We start from the raw sequence: 21140 nt of genomic DNA on the forward strand, positions 1-21140 counted from the left end.
AGATTTTTAGTATAAGTATTATAAGTGTATATATAATTATATACATTATATATAATTATAAGTTTTATTTTTAGTATTAAGTATAATATTGGATTAGTTTTCAGGAAATAAACAAGAGAATGTAACTCTAGTGTGTCTTAAGTAAAAAAAAAATCATCCTGTTTCTTTGTTTTGTTTAATATGACATATTTATAATATCTAGCAATACATGTTCCGTGACACAAATCTAACATTAATAAATGCACTTTAAATTAAGACGGATCATGAAATCATAAAATTCCCGTCTCTTAGTCTGAATCAGATGCATTGAATTGTCCTAACTTGTACGTGCCAGTGTGGCTCATGTATATTATTATGACCAATATTTTTATTTTTTTGTTTGTTTGTTTGTATTTGGGAGCGCTGTGTTAACTGAACACAGACAAAATCAAAAGCAACTGAATATTAAAATGCTGGATGACCTGGGACAGACTGAATCAGTGCAACTCAGTTTACTTTTCCAGAGAGAGAGAGAGAGAGGAGAGAGAGGGAGAGAGAGAGAGAGAGAGAGGAGAGAGAGAGAGAGAGAGAGAGAGAGAGAGAGAGAGAGAGAGAGAGAGAGAGATTAGATGGCACTGGGTAGTCAACAAAAGTCGTGCAAAGTTAGCTGTCTAGGACGGGGTTTGCTCTAAAAAGTGCCCTACATCAGACGGAGACATTTAAGAGCGGTGAAGGTTTATTATTATTATTTTTTTTAAACAACCACGTAAAAATGAGAGCCTCTTCCCCGCTGCTATTTTTTGGGATTTGCCTCAATGCACTTTTCCTCCTGGCCAGCTGTGAAGAGCAGCAAATCCCTCAAGGTAGGCATGCTAACCGGGCAGAAAGTGTTTATACTGTAGCCATGCATATTTTCATAGTGAAAATGGTGTTTCATAAAGTGACACAGTGAAGTTTGCACCGCTTAAAACTCAGCACAGACTGGTAGGAGTTAGTTTCCTCTCCCTGACACGGAGGACCGTTCACTCTAGCTAGCACGTAACTCCCTGTAGATAACACGCCTAACTCCGATATGGTTTATTGCTCATTGGTGAATGTAAATACTCATTAACTCAACACCTTTTCTAAATATGGAACATATAGCCGGAAATTCGGCATATACATTATCCACCAAGCTGCACGAAATTCCGGTAAAATAGCAGCTTTTGTAAGTGTCGCCCACCGCTCACTCCCAGCCTCCATGCTGTCTTAGAGTGGGCCAGCCAGTTATAAAAGCTGTGATTTTATGGAAATGAGTGCTTCCGGCAGCATCATACATACATACCGCGACTCGTAAAATATTCAATTCGTGTTAAAACATGTACCCCTTTTATGGACAAGCGAGGTGTAATTAAACTGCAAGATTAATGAATGGCGTTTGGTGTGGCTGTGTATCCATGCGAGACAACGGCACGGCTGGCTTGACGGCTTCCATGCCGCTGACGTGGACGTGGGCTGCAGTCGCTGGGCTTTTCACTGTCGCTCTTTAGCTTCACTTTACTTCATCATATTTAGCCTTAAATGGAAAAAGCTTATCATATTAAGCAATGGAAAGAGCCAAGTTACTGTTGAACGAAGTCTACTGCAGCACAGCCGGTGACAAATTGGTGAACGTTATTTCTCCACACCCATCTGATGCAAACTGGTGTCTTGAAATGCCCCCCCCCCCCCCCCCCCCCCCCCTCCCCCTTCAATCAAAACAACATTTAACTTCACATTTAACTTTGTTTTTTTTGCTCAGTTGGAATGCAGTCAGTCACTTCAAGCCACCTGTTTGTCATGTTTAGGACATTAGAAGGCTAATTTAGGTGGCCTAACCTGGTATGGCACACTGAGTGGAAGATGCATTGCCCTCATGGTACAACATGCTGTGTGTAGACTGTGGGAACAAGAAATATTTATAAACGTGATACATTGCTGTACCACTGCTGTAATAAATACACAGCTGTGCTGCTCACACACTGATTTGATGATTTACCTCATGGCCATCAAGTGGGAAATTCAGAAATTCTATTTGGAAACCATATCTAAAAAAAAAAAAAACAATCCATAATGTGTATTCAGCTATTGCCCATTACATCTTATCCCTTTAGTGTTTTCCAGTTTTGTAGGTAAATGATACAACATGCAGCGACTTGATCATAGCACAGTGCTTGGCAAGTGCATAGTAGTGTGTGACATGAATTCCTGTGCTTCCTCTGTATTCATTTAGCAGTGGTGCACAACCACAGGAAACTATCACCACTTCAAGGAAAAAACATGTGAAATGAAAATAAACTTTACAATTTAGACATAGTATTATCTAAAATAACTGTAGCCTTAGTGTTTCAGAAGTAATGATTATATTATGATTGAAAAACATTTTTAGCGTCAGAACATCACTTGAAATATAACTTGGCAATGACAAATATGGGACAAAACTAGAATTATCACCAAAAGCATCACAGCTGCATGCAAGTACAGACACGATGACGGCTACAAAAATCCTGCTGTTACAAAATTATATATTTCACTGAAATTGGGTTGTTTCCCTGCAAAGTGACTGCAGCACTGCAGTGCTCACTACCTGGTATGTAGCTGATGAAATCAACCTTTCTGCATGTGGGTTAAAGATAAGCCCTGTGCTGCACAAAAACACTGTGGGATCTCTGAAGTCCAGCTGTTGTGTCTTCCAGACAAACTTCTAGTTGTGACAGTTGCAACCAAAGAGACTGACGGCTTCAGGCGTTTCTTGAGATCGGCAAAGCACTTCAACTACACTGTCAAGGTAGGAAAACAGCAACAGGACTGATGTCATTCACGGACAGAGTTTATTTCCTGAAGCCATGACGGCCTCTCTGTCTGTGCCTGGTGCGAGACACAACGCACATACCTGTCATTACCAGTGATCATCTTAAATAAGAGTGTGTGTGTGTGTGTGTGCTGTTGATGTGAAGGTGCTTGGCCGAGGGCAGAAATGGAAAGGAGGCGACTACATGTCAGCTCCAGGAGGAGGCCAGAAAGTCAAACTCCTCAAAGCAGCTCTGGAAAAGATGAAGGACAAAGAGAAGATCATCCTCTTTATCGACAGGTAGAGTGCCTCTGTCACAGACATGGTGTAAAACTTTGATTTCCATTTAAGAGGATCCCAAACTTCTGTTTCTAGCTATGTGCTATTTTGTTGTTATAAAAAAAAAAAAAAAACACTATGGTATTGAACAGCTAAGAGGAGTTATTCTGGTAACACACAAAGAACAATGATGGTTCTAAAATGGTTCTTTAAAAGACTGTGTGGTTCCATGAAGAGCCACCAGCTACCAAAGAACCACTTTATTTAATGGATGGTTCCGCAAAAAAACTGGCTCCTTTTTGAAAAAGGTTTTTAGAGAACTTTTGGGGGGTTTAAATTCATACAGAACCCTTTTTAGATGGGTTAGACTTTTTTGATGGGTACTTGAAGCACCCTTGGGGATTGTGAGCTGTGGTCTGATAGGTTCTATGTTGTGGAATCAGAGGTGGTTCTCGTATAACATCATTATGAAGATCTCTTTCCTTTAACTGCAACCTGCAACTTCTTAGCACCTTTTATCTTCTCTATCTCTTTTAAGTAGCAAGTGCTGGTTCCTCAAAGAACTGTATGAGGCACCTTTAGTGGTGTTAAGGGTTCTTGGGAACCAGAGAAGGTTCTCCCTTGGTATTACCTGGTTCCAGCTGACACCTCTATTTTGTTGTTTGCAGTCTAATTTAGCAACATCAAACCGATTGTCTTACTGAGCTTTTGCTTTAACAACTCCAAGTTGTTGTCTTCCTACTCCAGAGTTTGTGTTATTGTTGTTTTCCTATTTGGTGTTTTAAAGCAAAACTGAATTGTGGTAGAGTGTTGGGTGACACAGCCACCTGGACGTTATGTGAGTCCACATGGTGGTGAAGCATCCTCAGTAGTTGCTCTGTGCTCCATTGAGCTTCTAATCCACATTATTGGATTTCTATATTTCCAGTTTCCTCCATAGTGACTTTTTCCCTTTTTTCCCTTTGTGTTATTACTGCTATTGAACCAGTAATATCAGGTTTCCTCCTGGCACAAGGTGACTATGCAGGTGTTTCCTGTAGATGCTACCTGCCGGATCTACTTTCCAATTCAAATAGGAAAATGACAAGAAAAGATTTAATTTGATTCATTTCTTCAATAAATGGGACTCTGGACTTTTTCTTTATACTGGTGTAATTTACTTTGTTTGCATTTGTTAATGTGCTGAAAGATAGATTAGGACCTGTTTTTCCATGCTATGGCAGTGAATGGAGAGATAAAAATACAGTATCAATCCAGGGGAGCACAGAGCAACTAATGAGGGTATTTCACCACCATAATGTCCAGCTAACTGTACAACACAACACTCCCAACACAAAGTTCAATTTTGATTCAACTTACATTCAGAATGTGCGTTAAATCACATGGATTCATAGATGGATTATCTTGATTTTACCCATTTGTCATGTGAAATCCTTTGAAACATCTGCTATGACCCATTTCCAAAATTCAGATCTGTTTAGATTTTAAGACTTTTAACCATCCGGGTTTAAATATAAAAACACTGTTCCTTTTAGTCAAGTAAACACCACCACAGGCAACTTCGCTCTTCACATAAAGAATTTAGGGATCCCATAATGGAAAACCCTTCATTTCTGTTAAATGTGCAACTGGCTTCACACTGCCGAGCAACATGGCTCAGTAAAGTTTTCTATTTTCTCTCCCTGTTATGCGCAGCTATGATGTGGTTTTTGCCTCGGGGCCCAAAGAGCTGCTGAAGAAGTTCCAGCAGGCCAGACACAAGGTGGTATTCTCCTCCGAGACCCTGATTTGGCCCGACAGGCACCTGGAGGACAAATACCCCCATGTCAGGGAGGGCAACAGGTTCCTGGGCTCGGGGGGTAAGTGTGTCATTCCTGTCATTCAACAGTTGGGGATTGTCCCTTGTTGTGCTTATTCAGATATATATGTTCTAACTCAGTTCCTTCTGTCATACATCGCAAAACAAATGAGTGTTGTGTTGTTTGTCTCTTAGTTATCAGCTAACATCTGAAACATGAATGCCACTAGTATCATAGCTTTGCCTCTTTTAATTATATACTACATTTCTGTTGGAAGGAATTTTACAGTGTCTTTTTATAACAGTGAAATAACAGTCCTTTAGTCTAGGCAGGCAGCAGCTGGGCCTGACTTCACCTGGCAGTGCCAGCAGTCGCTGCATTATGAGGCCGAGGATTCAAGCTTTACTCAATGCACTCACTGTTTGAATGTGAACAGGGCGCGACACGCAGCCGTACAGACAGCCGTGCAGACAGCCATGCATGAATATGGAAATTTGTTGGCTTGCTGTGTTAGCATCCTGCATTTTCACTGTACTGCCTTTTCTCTGTGTTGATTTCTGTCCTCAGGTTTCATTGGCTACCTTCCCAATATCAAAGAGATGGTTACTGGCTGGGATGGAGAAAACCATGAGAGTGATCAGCTCTTCTTCACCAAGCTGTATATCAACCCAGAAAAAAGAGTAGGGAGATTATCATTGCAAAGCACAGTTTATGCTGCTCTGTCACAGATTTATGCACACATTTTCATATTTTGGAAACCTTTAGGCTTGATTAAGTATTTTTAGATACGACTATGGCTTTTATGGTGAAACAATGTATTTTCTCCCCTCAGAAAGCCGTAAATATGACAATAGACAGCAAATGCAGATTGTTCCAGAATCTTCATGGAGCTCTTGGTGAGTGCTTGTTTTTGTATCCCTCCTGATTTAAATGCACTGCATGAATAAAAGAGTTCAGCAACTAAACCATACACATGACATTCAGTGATATAAAATTTGATCACTCAGAGGCAAAGTTTCCTGAGCCATTCATCATGCATTTTGCAACACCAAAGGCCATTGGTTGTTGATTCTTGCTGACATCAGCTTCTTCTCCACCTCTTACGTCTGGAAAAATCTGAGGTGCTTCAGTTTATTGCTTCCATGCTGGCTACAGGCGTTTTGAGAATAAAGCAGAAGGAAGAGAGACCACCCCCTGCTTTCACTTCCTTTATTGGGCTGCTGATGGTTTTCTTCAAGAGAAGCACTTCAGATGCAGTAGTGCTCATGAGGTGTTAAAAGGAATAAGCACATTAATGAACACATTTAAATGCATGTTTATAATCAGACGAAGGAATCGTGCAAAAAATTCAGGGGTTGAAATAACTTGTGGGTATAGTTAATGACTCATTAAATTGAATGTAATTTGGAGAGAGAATGTAATTTCTAAAGTTTGTCTAATGACTATATTTTAAGAACAGTTTGTCTCAGTTTCTAATGGACTTGGAATCTGCTGGAAACGTATCACGGTGAATGTCTGGTAAAGTCTTAACCAGTAGAGGCAAATCTAAACGTTTTTTGTGATGTGGAGTATTAAATTTGACAGTCATTTTGATGAGTCTGCACGTTTGAACAGGAGCCAAGCTCTGAGCCATTTCTGTCTGTCCGCTGTAGCATTTCTTTCCTCTGGCTGTGGGAGGAATTTGTGAGCTAGCTGTGAGAGGGGATGTGCCGGAGCTCACGTAGCTCAGCGAGGGCAAGGAGGGGAGGAGGGGAGCTTTTCTATGCCTTTTCCCAAATGCTGAGGACACTACAGATGAAAATCAAACACAGCTGTGTTTCTGTGGGACACAGGGGAACAGCTGTATTCATGTGTCCCATAGGAGATCCCACAGCTGTAGGATGTCCTGTTGAGTCATGAAAAATCTCTGTAGGTAGACTTTCTCAAAAAAAAATGGCACACACAACTTTGACTACAGGTATTTAAAGCTGCACTGGGCAGTATTTTCTGTCAAAATGTAGACATATTTATCAAAAAGTGGGGAAACAACAGAAAAGAGCATCTCTACCACACTAATAGATCCTTTTCACACAGCCATTTTGACATGAGCAGCAGGTAAGCAAAGGTGTTACTATGATATTGATTAAGGTTGTGTTCCGTTCAGGTCCAGCAGAACCAGAGCCCCGCTAGTGTTCATGCTGCCTCACCTAATGGATCAGAGCCTTAGGCACAGCAAGTTTATTTGTATAGCACATTTCAATAACAATGCAAGTCAGTGTGCTTTACAAAAAAAACATAAAAGCAACATTATAAGGCAATAAAAAGACACTTAACTACGATTAAAACATTTTTTAAAAGGGTTAGGCTGAGGGAATAGAGTGCTGACAATTATTTTCAGGTTTATCTTTAATTTAAGAAAATCCTGATACATCCAGTCGTTGATTGGTTCAATGCACTTACTCAGTGCTTGTATGGGATTATAGTCCTGTGATGATACGGTTATGTAAATTAGTGTGTCGTCTGCATAATTATGGTAACATATTTAGTTGTTTTCCATAATCTGAGTGTATAGATGTTAAACAGAAGAGGGCCCAAAATGGAGCCTTGGGGTCCACACAGGTCATTTTTGTCTGCTCAGATTTGCAATTACCAAAGAGACAAAGTAATCCCTGCCCTTTTAAATGGGATCCAAACCAAACCTGAATTAATATGACTGGGAAAAGCTGTATATACCTTCTGTTTCATGTCAAGATAGCTGCTGTGAAGGTCTGTCGAGATGTGGCTGATTTACACTGTTAGGCCAAATGAAATTCTGGTGTCAGGTATGGACCCTGCTGGGAAATCTTCTCCACACAATCAAAACTTTGGAGCAACAAGGGTAGCAAGTGAGCAGTTTGAGGAAGCTGTAATCACCAACAATGATTGGACCCATCTTCCATCCTCACTACACCACATACAAAAGAAAGCATTTAAGATTGTTTGTTGGAATGAGCTTCACTTGCCTGCTGTTTGACAACACAAGCGGTTTTGGGGGCAGGGGGTTGGTCAGAACAAATCTGATTCCAGTCACTGTAACCAGGGTTTCCGCTGTAATTTTATGCAGCTGTGGTGCTTTGGATGGTTGGTGAAATAGTTTTATCCAATATCTTTTGCTGTTTAGGTCTAAATTCTGTTGATGTTTTAGTGCTAAAAACGTGTTTTAATCATATCATATAACAATTTTTGCCAAAACATTGGGAGCTTTAGATCATAATAAGACCAAATTGTAGTGTTACATTTTCTTTTGTAATGATGGTAATGTCCTTTATATGGTGGTGCACCACTGTTAAATGAATGCAGTGAGACACTGATTAACTTTAGCTAAGAATGATGGTATTGTCTGTACCTTTTAATGCAGTGTATCAGCCTTACTCGAACATGTGAAGAAGCATCAACCCAGACTGTGGATTGACCTCACTTTATTTTGTAATGCAAGACTTTCCAAACATGAGGACCGTCATCTGTCTTCTTACAATCATAAATCCTCACATTTTGGTGTCATTTCCTACTGTTGGATTTGATTACGTGCTCACTCCTCTCAAACAACAGCACAGTTCTCATGGAGGAGGACTGAGATCTGCTGATCTGATTTTCAGATGGCTCTAAAGCTGCATCAGCTGCATCAGAGGAGGCTCTCTGTGGTCTCTACAAGTGCTGACAGTCTGTTGACCTTTCCACCCTGTAGCTATTTGTTAAGAGCAGTTACTAGACGTCTGGCCTCTCAGCTGGATGCATGTCCGTGCTGGGTCCGCGTGCGTGCAGTGCTAATAGAAAGCATGGTGAAAGCAAACTTATGCTCAAGGGTTCAGTCTGTACAAAATGACGTAATTTGTCAGTGGTCCACACTCAAACAGGTTTTCTGTCTGTTACTGTGGACTTAATGCAACAATGACCACATTATGCCATCTGGCATGAGGGTCTGACTACTAGCATTAGATGAAACATATGGCATTTAAATAAGGCTCCTATAATCTGTGTGTGTCTGTGTGTTTCCAGATGAGGTGGTGCTGAAGTTCGAGGATGGGCGGGTGCGAGCCAGAAATGTCTTGTATGATACCCTACCTGTCATCATTCATGGGAATGGACCAACCAAGGTGCATGTTGACCCATCATATTGGCCAATCAAATGCCAAGAAGATACCATTCAAATAATTGAACATTCAAATAAAACTGAAATTCAGCCACATATCTATATAAACTGAATGCACTGCATTAAATCGTGATATAAAGTGTGATTAAAATGTTGTAAACTACTAGAAATTAAAAAAAAAAAAAAAAAAAAATACTGTTTTCCAGCTCCAGATCAACTACCTGGGTAACTACATCCCCAAAGTGTGGACATTTGAGACAGGCTGCACGGTGTGTCATGAGGATCTACGGCCCCTCACAGGTCTCAAGGTCTGTGCACAATGAATCTGCAATATTGAAGACATTAATGACAAATTTCCATATGTGACTGGTCAATAAAGCAATAGGGACTCTAAATAAACCTGGATTTGAACTTAACAGTAAATCACACGCATACAGTATCTTGAGTTGAGTCTGAGTTTAACTTCTCCTCCATGTTGCTTCAGTGTCACCAGCTGGACAGGGTTCTTAATGTCGGTTTCGATTTATTTTTGATTAATTGCCCAGCCCTGGATTGTATACGTGACAATGTAAAAATAGGACATAAACTTGTTTGGTGTGTTACTGCTTAGTATTTGCCAAATAGCAATAGCGTCTTTATTCCTTTTTTGTTGCCCTGCAGGAGAGTGAGTATCCACTGGTGGTGATTGGCATCTTCATCCAGCAGCCCACCCCCTTTGTCACGGTGTTCTTCGAGCGCCTACTGAAACTCCGTTACCCCAAGAACAGGCTCAAACTCTTCATTTACAACCAGGTGATGAGACATAATGTAGTACATGGTTTATGTCTGTGCAGTTTTGGACTAGGAACTGATCATTTCCCCTTCAATACAGCTGATAAAATATGTTTAGATAATGTCTGCTTGCTGTCAAACTAATCAGTTCTTATCAGTTGTAAACACACCTCTGCATACTAGTTTACATGTATTGTAGAAGCTAGGGGCTAGTAGTACCATACCAACATTAACATGGTTGGTTTGGTAAAATAGCCTTCTTGCTAATTAATTAGCTTTTACAGCCAGGAAATAGCTGGCGATTAAAGTTAATTGATCTGACTGTCAGGGCTAAACACAAGACATTTTAACCCCTTACCAATCTGCTCATCTACAGACCTATTTTTGGGGGGTGCTGGGTTTTTTAAATCATTCTGGCCATAAAGATGTAATAAGAATTTTTTTTTTTTTGTGGTTATTTTTTTTTATTTATTTACAGTGTATAAGGGTCAGAACATTATGATGGGAGTATGATGATATGATGAGTATGATAGCTTTTCCTGTGCTCACTTATGTGTCAAAAGATTTTGCAGCAGTTTTTGAGTTGATAGCATTTGTTACACAGATTTGGTGCAAAATGTTTGACCAGAAACAGTGACAGAGAAGTGATAAAAATGGTCAAAACTCTCTCCAAAATACAACATTAGGACACCAAAACCTCGAGGAACATCATAAAACAAATTCATGCTACAATTTGGTGTCAAAAACTTGACATTTGGAGATTACAATAAGAATTACATATTTCAGCAAGCGTGTTCTGTTCTGAAAATTGCCCAGAAACTTCCCCTTATTGTCAATATATCTAGAAAAACTAGACATCCTCTGAATGCCCTGGGTCTCTATTTTGTGATTGTAAAGTTTCACGGGGTTGTGATTATCCTATCGGTCACTATAGGTCATTTTGTACAGCGATGTCAAGTTTTTGAAAAATGGTGTCCCTACAGTGAATTGGCTACCATTTACTGCCACTTGGAGATCTACTGTGGGTCAAATGGCATGGTAATATGTGAATGGCAGTCAGTCTTAAATCCCCAGATTGGTTCCTCACTGTTTTCTATCCACATGTGCTCACTTGCCGCTGTTTCCAGTTGCAAATGACCAGGAATGTGACAGCTGCTGGCAGGACCCCAGGAGCCTGTGAAAACACGCATTGTTTCACACAACAAAATGTGGCAGCAAGCTTAATGATAGATACGATTACAATAACAAGATATGGGCACCATCGTTTGTGCTATTTCACTTCATATTGTAAGCCCCGTAAAATGAGGTCACTCGAAAATACATGATGGCACAGGATGAAGACACAGTGTTCTTTTTGAAGTATACATAGAAGTATGTTTTGGAGCGATCATACCTGTGACAAAACTTATTGTTGTGATATTTCTGGACACTTTTTTCCACGCAGTCCCAGGAAAACCTAAACCACCCAGCCAAACAAAGGGCGTCTTTTTTACTGGCCTGCCTGAGGAGCTTATAGCAGCAACTGTTTAATAACCTCTTAAAATGCACTTTTATAGGCAGGCTTTTATCTTCTTGGTTTCTATCCTTTTTACTCATGGTATACCACCTGTGTTATTCTTGCTTAAAGCCATTTTATTAATTCTTTGTTTGACAGATTTGTGGTTTATCTTCCGGGCTCAGAGCCCTGCCCTATTAAGGGCTGGGCTCTGTGTACTGCCTAGTGCCGGCAGTGTTTGTGGATGCATCTGTGAGGATATACCACAGGATTAACTCCAGTGAGATGCTAGACAGTGATGAGATTGGGCATGAGAACACATGTATAATGTTGCTCTATGTTACTCAAAAATAGATTCCCTCAAACAAGTTAAAAGCGCTAGCACACTTGTTGTGACTGTAACTCTGTTTTGAAAGGTGCAACACAAACAATCATTATTAATATTACAACTACCGCTGCATGTCTTTCCCCAGGAGCCTCATCATGAGCAGCAGGTCAGCTCCTTCCTGCACGATTATGGAAATCTTTATCAGGATGTCAAGTTCATTGGACCTGAGGAGGAAATGGACAGCGCCACCTCACGCAACGTTGGCTTGTGAGTTGACCTGGAGTTTAGCTTCATGTTCAGAGCACTGGCGTACTGCCATCCAGCTGGCCGGCTGCTAATTGCAGTGCCAGTGGTATTGATATATGGGATGGTAGCACTCACTTCAGTATTTCTTTTTCTTCTTCCTGTCAGTGATATGTGTCGTCAGGACAAGGACTGTGAATATTTCTTCAACTTGGACATTGAAGTGGTGCTAAAGAATGAGGACACACTCAAAATTGTCGTTGAACAAAATCTGTAAGTATAATAATATTGTTAATAATCACATGTCAGTTCATTGCTTTGGGGTTGTTGCAGCAAACCACTTATATTTGATTTTTGCATGAGTTAATGTGTTACAAAGCAGCGTTTGCCCAGATGTAGACAAGTAATAACAATACTTTTCTGATTCCCCTTCAGGCCTATTGTTGCACCGATGATAACTCGGGTTGGCCGACTGTGGAGCAACTTCTGGGGAGCGCTCAGTGCAGAAGGCTACTACGCCAGGTCTGAGGACTACGTGGATATAGTTCAAGGGCGCAGGCTGTAAGTTGCCAAAACATCGTTCTCTAAAGACTGTACTGTCCTTTGGATAATGTTGTGTGGTGTGGACTGGCTACCTCTACTGACTCTCCAATAAAATATTTAATGTCTGGATTACTGACTGAGATTACCTCATACTAACGTGGTCCAGAGATTGTTCAAAGGAGAATATAGGCCATGAACTGAAGTTTAAAAGCCAGAAATCTCAGCATCTGGCTAAATAATTGGTCTGCAGACAGTTTTTCTCCAGTAGAAAGATCTAAGCTTGCTGTTGGTGGGAAATGTCCAGTAGATCAAGTTGATTTGATTTTCAGATATATTACATCTGGTTCTTGGATTTCAGTAGTGGCTGCATTGTCATTCTGAAGCTTGTGTTGGTATCGGGTGGTGAAGTGTCTGTCTTGGGCTGGTTTGCAGGGGCGTGTGGAATGTCCCCTATGTGTCCAGCGTGTTCTTAGTGAAGGGCAGCCTCCTGCGATCAGAGCTCTCAGAGCACGACCTGTTCACCTCAGACGTCTTGGACCCTGACATGGCTTTTTGTGACAAAGTTCGCAGCAAGGTCAGTTACTGAGGGAAAAGAAAAAACTACTGTTTTGTGTCAAGGACTTCTTTGAAACATCTCATTTGATGTGCAGGGTCCATTTAGAGGCAGGTAGTATAGTTTTCCTTGTGAATACACTCAGTTCACAAGGTTACTACACAAAGGTAAGATCCTTTATCTAAGGCCCTGTTTTCTCATCAAAATGTATTTTACGTTCTTGACGCCTAATGTTGAGTTCATTTCCTACATCAATCGATATTTGTTTGATTTTGGAATAATTTGAAAGTTGCATCGTTTACATTTGAAACCAAAACATGGACCCAGTTTTCTTAGTGTGTACTATAGCGCCACTAATGGTCACAAACTACACTGTAAACTTCTAAAAATAACCAGAATCACCCTCTCTCAGCATTATAAAAGCAAGCAAGGGTACCGTAACCCTTTGATATTTCATCTGTGGTGAAACTTCTCTCAGGGCGTCTTCATGTATGCGACCAACATGCACACCTTTGGTCGCATCCTGTCAACAGAAAACTACGAGACCCAACACCTCCACAACGACCTGTGGCAGATCTTTGAAAACACACTGGTGAGAGTCAACATTCATTTTATCCTGTAACACACTTTGTCGCTTAGTTTTAATAAGCACAGTAGCAGTGTTGATACTAATAGTGGTAATCACAGTAAAAAACTCATGTATACTTGTTAGACATGCTCTGTCTAACAATGTGTGGTGTTTATTCTCTTCAGGACTGGGAGGAACGCTACATCCATGAGAACTACACCCGCATAATGAAAGACAAGCTAATTGAAACTGTGAGTCCATCCATATACTCATTTGTCATATGAGCATGTACTGGGTGGACAGCAGGGAAACACTCCGGAGAAGTCGTCGTGCCATCACAGGGATTCAGACAGAAATTATAAAACAGAAATGCAACTCAAGTGTACAAACATGTAGACCTATATGTTTAAAGGATATAATAGCATTCAATGTGTTTGATTGATTGATATGCTGTTTTTGCAAGACGTAATGCCACTCAGTAGTTAAAATGCTGGTGTGTGTTCTCTGTCTGCCAGCCTTGTCCTGATGTGTACTGGTTCCCGATCTTCTCTGACATCGCTTGTAACCACCTGGTGGAAGAAATGGAACACTTTGGACAGTGGTCGGGTGGTGGAAATAAGGTACGGTTTCCTTTTCTTTCAGTAACACTGTAGCCATGTTACAGATTTGGTAAAGATACATTTAAGTGAAAAAAAAAAAAAGATTTTGAGACTTTAAGATATGTGTGATACCTAACTTAAATGTCCTCACAGGGGTTGAAATCACCAAAATTAAGCCTATAAGAGAGCTTTGCTTAAAGCATGATCTCACAGCATTACCTCAATCATAAATCCTTTTTATGCCAACCTCTAAGGAATTCAGCCCGTTCTGATTTCTGTTATAGGATGTTTAAATACAAATCAAACCTTGATTTTTTTTTTTTTTTTTTTTTTAAGTTTTTCTATATTAATGAAGATCCTGTAAATAATGTTGCCAGTAAATAAGGTAAATATGTTGATGATATGATATGAAATACCTCTGAAATGTTTCCCAGGACACCAGAATCCAAGGTGGCTATGAGAACGTCCCCACCATTGATATCCACATGAACCAAGTGGGCTACGAGAAAGAGTGGCACAAACTCTTATTGGATTACGTAGCACCAATAACAGAGAAAATGTATCCTGGTTACTACACAAAGGTAAGATCCATGACTTCTGTGGGCAAGCAGGGAATTCCTAGCGTTTTTTATTGAAACCAAGGGGTTTAAAATACAGATACACTGGATATATAGTTATAGCTGCAAACTATAGGATTCCCTCTGTAATACAGGGATAAGTTTAAAGTACAAGTTGCTAGTGCTATTATAATATTCATTGCCGAGGACCGACAGGCTGCACAACTGTTACCCTGTCATTTAACTTGACATGAATTTTTCTTTCAGCCAAGAAACTCTGCCAAAACCCAGCATGTTGTTTTTCAACACAAAGTCTTGTGACCTTAAGGACCTTTTCAGTGAAAACCTCCTTTAGCTTTTAACATTGTAGTGTTGAACTGCTGTATGGACAAAGGGGTATATTAAAGTATAAATTACATTAATACCACACACATATATCTATTATGGTTTGTTAGGGGGCCAAAACACAGTAGATTGTTATTCAGAGAAATTAACAAAGTCTGTGGTGAAAATGAAAAATTGTCACTGATTCTTCTTCATTTTCCATGTCAAGTGGCATGACATGGAAATTTGTCACACATTCTTGACCTAAGTATGAGATGAAACTTAAAATGAACCCCATTGGGATTTCCATGTCTCATACTAACAGGTAAAAAAATTGATTATGGTATTGATTATGGTTACTTTGGTTCAATAATTGCAGCATGAAGAGAAAACTGTCCTCTAAATCCAGGACAATGGATTAAATATTACCTGGATCTAATTTACCTTATTTGTAGATGCTTAGAAAAATGTACCACCAAATGTACCACCAGTCATTTTGCACCACCAAAATGACAGCAAATGACTGACAGCCCTCTGTCTAAGTGAAGTACCATGTGGTACTGTAATTTTTTCATTTCTATCTGTGGTATTGAAGTTCACTGCAGTTCAAGATGTGTCCCCCCAGGGAAATTACCTTGGAATAAATGTGCTTAGTTGACTACCTCATTACCTGACAACTTCCTTTATAGAATGAATGCTTGTAGTTGAAGATAATGAGATCATACATAAACCTGACCTCCATTCATGATAAGGTAACAAGGCATGCTACTGTCATTCTTTGTATTCCTGTGAAATGTTTTTAAATGCTACTTTACCCTTTGAAAAGCTAAGGAAAGAGTCCACAATGATTTAAACAGTGTGATTTTATTCCCAAAGGTGAAAGAGGCCAAGGCTCAGTGCACGGGGAATTAATCCATTTTGACATACAATGCCTTGAAGCTGCTACATGACACTGCTTGTACAGAACACATGTAACTGAGTGATAGAGAGGTGCAATTTGAACATGTGACAGGTTATTACTTTGAAGTCATTCTACCTCTCCTTGGTTGTTCTGCCTCTTCCATCGTGTCCTGCTGACCCCCCGTGTCTTTCCTCATCAGTGTGCCACTCCCCTGAACTTCGTGGTAAGGTACAAGCCTGACGAGCAGCCCCTGCTTGTCCCTCACCACGATGCCTCCACATTCACAATTAACATAGCTCTCAACAGCAAAGGCATTGACTACCAGGTAAATGATGGTAACCTGGCAGGTAGCACATGCTAGGGAACATGATGCAGGTGATCATCCTTCCATCTCTGCTTTTCCTCTCCAGCTCTCAGAGCAAATGCTGACCCAGGATGCACAGCTAATGCTTTTCTCCTATTGAGCAGGAATTCCAAGGGCATATTTATGGACACACACACACAACACTTTCTTCCTCTCGCTTTTTCTAGACTGGCAGTTTCTATGCGAATGCTTGCATGACCCATTTCTATCTGTCTGTTTGCAGGCTCAATTTGACTTGGCCTTTGTAGTTAGATATAAGCCAGATGAGCAGCCCTCTTTAAGGCCCCACCATGACGCCTCCACATTCACTATAAACATTGCGCTCAATGAAGTGGGCCATGATTACCAGGTGAGTGAAGTCAGAAATTCCCAGCTGGTAGGTAGTAAGTACAACTTCCTGTCTGAAATCCTGTTGTCAGTGCAACAGCTGATGTTATGTCAAAAGGTATGTGGCAACATTAGCGAGGAGGACCACATGGATTTTAGCCAATAACAGTGAAGCTTTACATTTCAAATCTATGTTTGACCGTTCCCCACATATGTTTTTTGACAGATTTAAGGTTGAGATTGGAACTTAAGTTTATTCAAAGGATTATTAACACATTAAAAGCAATGCTGCAGTGCTTATAGTCTATGTCACCAATGTTGACCTCAGCTAACTCCATCTCAGAAACCTCAGGTTGATAAAGTGTTTCTTACTTGGAATTTGAACAGCCATTCCATCGTTTTCCTTACTAGGCGGTGAGAAATTGTGACTTTCCGTAATCTCTGGAATGCCGCGTCATTATAGGAATCCAGTTATGCTCTAGCTTGACGTCAGTGCCCAATGCTGTTGGGATTTGATTATCATTCAGGCTTGAAAAATGCCATTACTCCTCACATAAATGGCTTAACTCAGGCTTGGGGTGAGAAGATCATTACCTCAAGCCCAGGCTCAAGCTCTTCATTTTCCCAAGATCCACTTGGTTCATTTTGTCTGACATGCTGCACGAGGGGTGTTGACAAAGACGTAACTCCAACAACACAGGGAGTTTAAAATAGAATCTCCACACAAATCTAATCTGATCTAATATCCTAGTAATCTGACAAAGCATGATACTGAAATCATAAAAGCATATTTCAAAATGGAATGCCATCATATTCTTGGCATGCACATTTACATCTCTGGTGTTTCAGTTCATCTTCAATATGTTCTTATTCATTCATTCATTCATTTACTTATTTATTTAATCTTATCTTTGCATTGGAGTAATTTCTATGTTTCTGGTTCTATCTTCTTTGCATGCCACAGAAACTCAATGCTAATAGAATTTTTCAAATTGCATCCATGTCATTTCCCTGCATCCTCGGTAAAAGGACAAACAACAGCTATAATTTTAATGTTATCTGGACTGCTGTGAAAGTAATGGATAAGAAAGAAATGTTGAACATTTACCAGTATCATTTCTAAATATGTTTTAATACACACCAGTATAAAGAAATTGTATTGGATAGAGCGCAATAGTCAGTTTCTGGAAGTAAAAATCTGATTCACAATGCCTGCTCATTAAAGGGAATTTATTTTGAATTGTTACATTTTAACTGCAAGAATGACTTAGCATTTGCTACAAATATGTGAAATGATGGTATGTGCTTCAGTGGCAGTCTGACTAATTTCAGTTGTTTGAGAAATTGCATTTTATTCCTGAGTTGCTATTTAAGCACTACTCTAGCCATAATCCAAAAACAAATTTCATCAATGAGACATCGCTGTTAACTGCACCAAAAGGCTCCGAGGCTCCATGGCTCTGGTGGAACTTCCAGTGAATATAATTCACAATTAAAATGTATAAATGAGTATAAATGACTGAGCAGATAACTGAGAAGATAACTGAGCATGTTTCGACTTAATAATACTATGTTAGCTGTATTTCAGACGCATGTCACATTAGACCTCCAGAATGATTGAATGCACCCTAAAACCTGACCCTGTGACACAATGTGGTTACAACATTTTATGTGGCCTGCAGGATGAAATCTATCAGTTTTTGTGATCTATGACAATTGCCTCTACTGCCGCCCTCTGGCACCACCAGCAGACAAAATATTAGATCTTGCACACCCCAAAACTAGTTTAGCACTGCAATGAAACGTGGTTGCAACATTCATGTTGGCTAGATGACAGTACAGTGTCAGTTTGCCTCCATGACCTTCCCTCTAGCGCCACCAGTGGACCAAAATGTGTAGCAGTGATAGTGGAGACTGGGATAGTTTAAATTTTGTGACATTATTCATGATGGGTAGAGGATGAAACCTGGCGACTTTGGTGACCCCATAACCCCCTAAAGTGGACCTGCGGGTGGTCAGAAATAATGCACCTGCTCAACTGAATTTTATTTATTTATTTTTGCTGTGAATCAGATTTCATAAGGTCTTGATCCATTTCATAGCTGATTGGATTTGGTCAAATCCTAAAATATTCTGATGATAAATTCATTCCTATGAGAGAAAAGACTTGTTGAACTAGGGATTAAGCTGTACCATGTGACTGTTGTGCTCTATTACAAGGATTTTTATTATTAAAACTAATAGTCTAAAGTATTGAAATGTCAGATGCATATCAATGAATTTAAAAACGGTTGTAACTAACATCTCTAATGGTTCATTGCTCATAATTATTCTAAGCCTAAGTTTGTATTAAGTGGTTTTGTTTTGTGGCATTGTGGCTGCAGGGCGGTGGCTGCAGGTTCCTGCGCTACAACTGCTCCATTCAGGCTCCTCGTAAAGGCTGGGCTCTCATGCACCCCGGCCGCCTCACCCACTACCACGAAGGTCTGCCCACCACCGCCGGCGTCAGATACATCGCAGTTTCATTTGTGGATCCCTGAACTCCCACAGCTCACACACCACAGGCCATATCCTTCAGATTTGTGTAAAAGTGTCTGCATGTGCACGTTTGATGCCCTGAAACTTTTCAGAATTAGTGCCGTCACTAAAATGGCACTGACAGGCTGTGGAAGCCATTTTTTTCCGCCATTGAATTCCTCTGTTGTAATGTCATAATCCCTATTCAAGCAGAACAAGTTTTAAAGAAGTGTCAGCGGCATATTCACATGTAATTAGTCCCCAAAATGACAGGGATGGAATTCATGTGGTGTCATCACACCGACACTGTTATCATTACATTGACAAGCTCAAACAAGCATGAAGAAAAGTCCCACCTGGATCAGAGATGAGGCTTTGGGTTTGGTGTGGGTTTGAGGTGAACCCCACGCTTAAGTGCAGTTTGAACAGATGGTCTGTTAATACACAAAGAGTTATTTCACAGTGGAAATGATCCGGTATTTGCAGACAATCTCAGGGACGCCACATCAGTCAGGAAGAGTGTTTCTTTCCCCCTTCTTGGTGGAAAGTGGAAAGACAGGAAAGACGGCAGCTGGGAGTTTCACCTCTTACAGGAGATAAATTTGATTGTAATGGAGGAAAACCAACTGGCTGCCACCTGTGACAACTTGCATTTTCACAACGGCTCCAATTATGAAGAATGTTCTTGGCATCAAACTGTACATATATACTAATTTTGGTGCAGGTTATTACATAAATCTGAAGCGTTTGCATAGATTTGGCTTGGACTACATATGGTAAAGCCTGGATCCATGGACCTTCAGTTCATGGAGTGAAGACCTTGTGGAGGGGGAAGTCTAGTTGTAGCTGAAATCCATTTTAGCCTGTTGTGCCTTGAGCTGGACGCCTCTCTCAGGAAAACTCCAGGAGTTCAGCTTAGACTTCTTTCAAGACAAATTTCAAATTTTTATATTTTGGAATTTTAGTTTGACTTAACTGAACTGAACATTTTTTTTTAATGTTACAGCCAAAGTTGTTTTTATAATTCAGTGTTTCTTGAATGCAGACACTCCAAAACTCCAAAGCTTAAATAATTTTAAGGCTGTCCTATTTATATTTGTATGTCTTATTTGAATAAATCCCAAAGATCTGTTTGTATGAATGTGCAATATCAGAGCCCCTGGGTAAGATTTCATGTTGAAATCAGAGCTCAGCTTTTCCTTCTCAGATCAAAGTTCTAAATTTATCAAAGCACACGGAAGTCTTCAATTGTTGTAATATCCTGCTGTTACAAACATTACTGTGCTTTTAACCAGTTGTTAATAAAACACTGAATCCAACTACAGTATCTGAACAGTATTATTTGTATGTCTGTGTCTTAATTTTAAAGAAACACTAGTCTCAGAGTGGTGAATCAAACATTTCAGATTCTATTTTTGTGTATCAGTGGTGTCCTGACCTGTGTGCACATAGCACAGTGACTGATTTTTGTTCATTTCATGCCATGCAACATAGTTACAAAGGAGCATCAGGAGGAATACTGTGCTGCCTGTGAAAACTGATCAAAATTTATGTAAAAGGGTCAAGTCTCTTGTGGATATCTCCTTAATAATTAATGAAAGAGTGGAATGTTTTTGGGGAGGATAGAAAGGAAAAATATACTTTCAAAGACAGTTATTAGGAGCACATCTGTCAGATTTACTTTGAGCTTCCAACATTTATTGCAGGCCATCTATTTCATTCTAAGCAGCAATAGGTTTTTTTCTACCTTAAATAAAATAAAAATATGTCCACTGTAAGGATAGAGAGTCACTTCAGGATAAGCATATTGATATTAAAAAAAAAAATTAAAAAAAACTTGCAATTTGCAGCTGATTTATTTTTTTCTTCCCTATCCAAAGGTGCACTGCTGTTTGGTCTGTAGACACTCTCTATGGCACATGTCCTCCCACTCTGTTGCAATCAAACTTTAAGAAACTGCTCTGTGCAAACAATATAAGATTTAATCATTTTCAGTGGATTTGTAATTAATCTGGTACATTAGATTCTCCAGCAGCAACTATTTTGTGGGAAGTGAGTAGCATCCATCACCATCAC

General features: G+C 39.9%; 1 protein-coding gene across 2 annotated transcripts; it reads left to right on the plus strand.

Moving 5' to 3' along the window:
- Positions 1 to 597: 597 nt before the first annotated feature.
- On the plus strand, positions 598 to 20402 carry plod1a (procollagen-lysine, 2-oxoglutarate 5-dioxygenase 1a). Of its 2 annotated transcripts, none has more exons than XM_030055189.1 (19): positions 598 to 842; positions 2694 to 2785; positions 2955 to 3088; positions 4763 to 4926; positions 5434 to 5546; positions 5699 to 5762; positions 8881 to 8978; positions 9181 to 9282; positions 9635 to 9766; positions 11714 to 11835; positions 11980 to 12084; positions 12247 to 12372; positions 12787 to 12928; positions 13386 to 13499; positions 13661 to 13726; positions 13991 to 14095; positions 14509 to 14655; positions 16444 to 16569; positions 18932 to 20402. In XM_030055189.1, exons 1-19 carry the CDS (start codon positions 752 to 754, stop codon positions 19085 to 19087), a joined length of 2199 nt encoding a protein of 732 aa, XP_029911049.1. In that variant the 5' UTR covers positions 598 to 751; the 3' UTR covers positions 19088 to 20402. The 2 variants fall into 2 exon arrangements, with proteins under 2 accessions (XP_029911049.1, XP_029911050.1); XM_030055190.1 differs by lacking the exon at positions 16444 to 16569 and adding an exon at positions 16056 to 16181 and having other exon boundaries at positions 752 to 842; positions 18932 to 19087.
- The last annotated feature ends 738 nt before the right edge of the window (positions 20403 to 21140 follow it).

The sequence above is a fragment of the Myripristis murdjan genome, chromosome 7, assembly GCF_902150065.1.
Source record: "Myripristis murdjan chromosome 7, fMyrMur1.1, whole genome shotgun sequence".
Classification (NCBI taxonomy): Eukaryota; Metazoa; Chordata; class Actinopteri; order Holocentriformes; family Holocentridae; genus Myripristis; species Myripristis murdjan.